Source organism: Prunus dulcis, chromosome 4 (assembly GCF_902201215.1).
Source record: "Prunus dulcis chromosome 4, ALMONDv2, whole genome shotgun sequence".
Classification (NCBI taxonomy): Eukaryota; Viridiplantae; Streptophyta; class Magnoliopsida; order Rosales; family Rosaceae; genus Prunus; species Prunus dulcis.
In genome coordinates, this window is record NC_047653.1 from 14637675 (window position 1) to 14643030 (window position 5356).

At 35.3% G+C, this 5356-nt stretch overlaps 1 protein-coding gene across 1 annotated transcript; it reads right to left on the reverse strand.

The window, feature by feature from the left end:
* Window positions 1-729: 729 nt before the first annotated feature.
* Window positions 730-1581, reverse strand: LOC117625450 (uncharacterized mitochondrial protein AtMg00810-like). The gene has a single exon (XM_034357002.1). It carries the CDS (start codon window positions 1579-1581, stop codon window positions 730-732), a length of 852 nt encoding a protein of 283 aa, XP_034212893.1.
* Between the last annotated feature and the right edge of the window lie 3775 nt (window positions 1582-5356).

Below are 5356 nucleotides of genomic sequence, written 5' to 3' on the forward strand. Positions count from 1 at the left end.
GCATACGCATAAAGCTCATCAAGCATATCTGATCTCCCAAATGTCAAGTCTGTTAATGAATGGATCAAGCCTCCCAAGTCTTCCTCTCATACTAAACGGACCCCACAGACTTCAACGTCCACAGCTGAGTTGGTGGTTCTAAAGAATGCCCTAATAACTATTAATCTATATCAGCTGATCAAACATATACTGTAATCTTGTATATTGAATCAAGAGCAGAGAGAGAGAGAGAGAGAGAGAGAGAGAGAGAGAGAGAAGCTAGAGAGAGAAGCTAGAGAGAACAATCTGATATATTCACTTAATCGATTCGTAATTACATGAGAAAGTCTTCTATATAGCTACAGATAACAAACAAACTAACTACTACAGTAAGATTATGACATGTGTCACAATCTAAAGCACTATACTCTAACATCCCCCCTCAAGAGCATGTTGTGAGGAACCAAGCATGAGATTACAGCAATGAGTTCTGAAAAGAGGACCACTCAACCCCTTTGTAAGAATATCAGCAAACTGCTCTTGGGAAGACACAAACTGCACAGAGAGTTGTTTCAGTGATGCTCTTTCGCGAACAAAATGCACGTCGATTTCTATGTGTTTGGTCTTTTGATGCTGAACAGGATTAAAAGATAAGGCAATGGCTGAGAGATTGTCACAAAAGGGGACAGGCACACGAGGTAGTGGAATGTGCAGAAATGCTAATAATTGTTTGATCCAATCCAATTCAGTTTAGGTAAATGATAAAGCTCGATATTCAGCTTCGGTTGATGATCTGGAAACAGTTTGTTGCTTCTTAGAGGACCACGAAATTGGATTGTTACCCAAAAACACCACCAAACCAGTAGTAGATCTTCTGTCATTAGGGTCCCCTGCCCAATCAGCATCACTAAAAGCCTTTAACTGCAAATCTCCCATAGTATATGAGATACCAAATTGCATTGTGCCCTTGAGATAGCGTAATATACGTTTAACTGCAGTAAAATGGGATACCATTGGATTCTGCATAAACTGACAGACTTGATGCACAGAAAAGGCAATATCTGGCCTTGTGAAAGTTAAGTATTGTAGAGCCCCTACAATACTTCTATACAACTTAGGATTGGAATAAGGATCCCCATCCTCTTTGAGTAACCGGTTGTAAGGAAGACATGGGGTATCACAGGGTTTAGCATCAAACATTTCAGATTTAACCAATAGATCTGCCACATATTTGGTTTGTGACAAAAATAAACCAGTGGCAGTTTTAGTGATTTGAATCCCTAAGAAATAGTGGAGCAACCCTAAATCCTTGATATCAAACTCAGTAGTAAGAGCACTAATAACTTGTGTAATTGCACCAGAAGCACTGCCAGTTATAATGATGTCATCCACATAGAGGAGCAGAACCACAATCTCATGACCAACATGCTTAACAAACAATGAGGAGTCAGAGTATGTGTTTTCAAAACCCAAAGAAGGAAGAAACTGAGTAAACCGGTCATTCCAGGCCCTAGGAGCTTGTTTTAGCCCACATAGGGATTTAAGTAGTTTACACACAAGATAAGGATGAGATGGATCTTCAAAACCAGGAGGTTGAGACATGTAGACCTCCTCTTGTAGGATGCCATGCAAAAATGCATTTTTGACATCTAATTGTCAAAGAGGCCAATTGAAATGGGCAGCAAGAGCAAGAACTAACCTGACTGTGGTAGGCTTCACCACAGGGCTAAAAGTCTCCCCATAATCCAATCCAGGTTCTTGACTGAAACCTAGCAACTAACCGTGCTTTGTGTCTGGTAATAGACCCATCTGAGTGTCTCTTAATCTTGAAAATCCATTTACATCCAATGAGGTTCTTATTTGCTGGCAATTGAACTAGACTCCAAGTGCCTTGAGTATGTAAAGCATTAACTTCTTCTTGCATTGCCTGTAACCACACAGGGACTTTGATTGCAGACTTGTAACTAACTGGTTCAACCAAGGACATATCAGCTCCCCCAGAGTCCTGAACACTTGCTAAGAGAGCCTTCTTTCTAATAATCCCACTCTTGCTTCTAGTTTGCATGGGATGCAGATTGAGTGGAGGAATGGACAACACTACTTGTAAAGTATCAGGTGTAAAATCATGTGTTTCGGATCCAGAACTAGATCTGATGTCAGGGGCCACAGGGATCTGAGGAGAGGCTGGAATTGGAGCAGCAATGGACTGAGAACTTGGATAAACTTCAGGAAAATCGGAGGCAGAATGTGTTAAGGATATTGAGGCAGGTATATGTGATGGTGCAGGTCTAGGGACACTAGAAGTTGGAGGAGTAGAATCTGGAAAGGATGTGACAACTACATTCTCGGTAGTAACAATAGGCACAGGACAATTGGAACTTGGACATGATTGTGTTGATGTGAATGTGTTTGAATATGTAGGCAATAAGTCTGTGGAGGGAAAATGGTGTTCATCAAAGATAACATGCCTAGAGACAAACACTCTCTTTGTAGGCACATGATAGCACAAATAGCCTTTATATTTGGTGGCATACCCAATAACCACACACTTTGTAGTTTTGGCCTGCAATTTGGTGCTATTATATGGTTTGAGTAGAGGAAAACAGGCACATCCAAAAATTCTAAGGTGAGTAAGGGTTGGATATGTCCCAACTAACATCTCAAAATGAGATTTGTTATAAAGAACAGCAGTAGGCATACGATTGATTAGATATGTGGCTGTTTGACAAGCATGGGACCAGAACTGAGATGGCAATTTGGCTGCTTGTAATAAGGTGATAGTGGTTTCAATGATATGCCTATGTTTCCTCTCAGCAACCTTGTTCAGGAGTATATGGACAAGAGAGGTGATGTGAAATGCCTTTTTCAAGAAGAAATTTTTTCAATTTGTTGCTCGTATACTCTCCCCCCTCATCAGTTTGAAGAATTTTAATTGGAGCAGAAAATTGAATAACAACAAAGGAATAAAAGGCAACAAAGGTAGAGAACAAATCAGACTTGTTTATTACACTAGTAAAAAAAACCCCTTGCGCGACCAAATTTTGCGCGACGAAAAACTATTCGTCGCTCAAAGTCACTTTGCACGACGAAACTTGAAACTTCGTCACTCAAAGTCTTGCGCGACCAAATTTTGCGCGACGAAAAATAATTCATCGCGCAAAGTCACTTCGTGCGACAAACTTTTGCACGACGACAATACATCGTCGCTCAAAGTCTTGAGCGACCAATTTTGCGCGACGAAAAATAATTCGTCGCTCAAAGTGACTTTCGTCGCGCAAAGTCCTTATAAAAATAAATAAATTAAATAAATTATTTTTAAAAAAAATTTCCATGACGTAATCCAAACATTTTGTCATCTAAACCAATTTATTTTTGTTTTTTATTTTGTATGCATAACACTTAAGAAATTAAACGGTATATATATTTATTAAGTAACTTTAAATTTATTATTTTAGATCGGATCGGATTTTTTTTAGAAAAATATATTCTTGTTGTTCGGATTGGGTTTTTGTTAGAAAATATATATTTTAAATTGACGATCGAATTATTTCATTGTATTCATATCGGGTCAAGGAGTGTAGCAGTAAAAAATCATCAAAATCGGAGTTAAAATAACCGTTAAATCTTGATTTTTCATTATAACCATCGAAAAGTTTTATCCCCTTACTTGATCTCTGAATGTTTATTTTTTTCGATTTCTGGCTATATGATCTCGAAGTATAAACAAACAAGTTTGATGGTTGGATCGTTGAAACTAGTTTTTTTGAATGCATATGCCATCAAAACAATATATTCACTAACAATTAAGAGTTTATTTATACTTTCTTTAAATATAACATAAGATTTTGTGGTATCCACTAGTGTAAATATTTTAAATTGAAGATCAAATTCAGTCATTGTATTAATATAGGGTCAAGGAGTGTAGCTGTAAAAAATCATCAAAATCGGAGTTAAAATAACCATTAAATCTTGATTTTTCATTTATAACCATCGAAAAGTTTTGTCTCATTACTTGATCAATGAATGTTTATTTTTTCCGATTTTTGGCGTATATGATCTCGAAGTATAAACAAACAAGTTTGACGGTTGGATCGTTGAAACTAGTTTTTTTGAATGCATATGCCATCAAAACAATATATTCACTAACAATTAAGAGTTTATTTATATTTTCGTTAAATATAACATAAGATTTTGTGGTATCCACTAGTGTAAATATTTTAAATTGAAGATCAGATTCAGTCATTGTATTCATATAGGGTCAAGGAGTGTAGCTGTAAAAAATCATCAAAATCAGAGTTAAAATAACCATTAAATCATGATTTTTCATTTATAACCGTCGAAAAGTTTTGTCCCGTTACTTGATCTATGAATGTTTATTTTTTCCGATTTTTGGCGTATATGATCTCGAAGTATAAAAAAACAAGTTTGACGGTTGGATTAAAAAAACAAGTTTGACGGTTGGATCGTTGAAACTAGTTTCGTAGAATGCATATGCCATCAAAACAATATATTCACTAACAATTAAGAGTTTATTTATATTTTCGTTAAATATAACATAAGATTTTGTGGTATCCACTAGTGCAAATGTTTTAAATTGAAGATCAAATTCAGTCATTGTATTCATATAGGGTCAAGGAGTGTAGCTGTAAAAAAAAATCATCAAAATCGGAGTTAAAATAACCGTTAAATCGTGATTTTTCATTTATAACTATCGAAAAGTTTTGTCCCGTTACTAGATCTCTGAATGTTTGTTTTTTGTGATTTTTGGGGTATATGATCTTGAAGTATATACAAACAAGTCTTATGGTTAGATCGTTGAAGTGTGTGTGTGTGTGTGTATATATATTTATTTATTAAGTAGCTTTAAATTTATTTATTTTGTACATATAACACTTAAGAAATTGAATAGTATATACATTTATTAAGTAGCTTTCACCTTAATTATATTTTAAATCATAAAATAAAATATTTTTATTTTTTTATTATTCATAACAATTATTTTTATAAATATTGTGCTATGAACCAATTTTTCGTCTCTCAAAAGTTTGCGCGACCAACAGTTCGTCGTGCAAAACTCAAAAAATTTGGGCGAGTACCAAAAATGGGACACGGGTTTTTAAAATTAAAAAAAAAAAACTTTAGACTTTGCGCGACCAATATTTTTTGTCGCGCAAAAATTTGGGCGGGTACCAAAAATGGGACACGGGAATTTTTTTATATAATTATTTTAGACTTTGCGCTACCAATATGTATTTTTCCTCGGGCAAAAATTTAAAGATTTTGGCTGGTACCAAAAATGTGATGCGGGAATTTTTTTTTAAAAAAATAATTTTTTTAGACTTTGCGCGACCAATATTACTATATTCGTCGCGCAAAA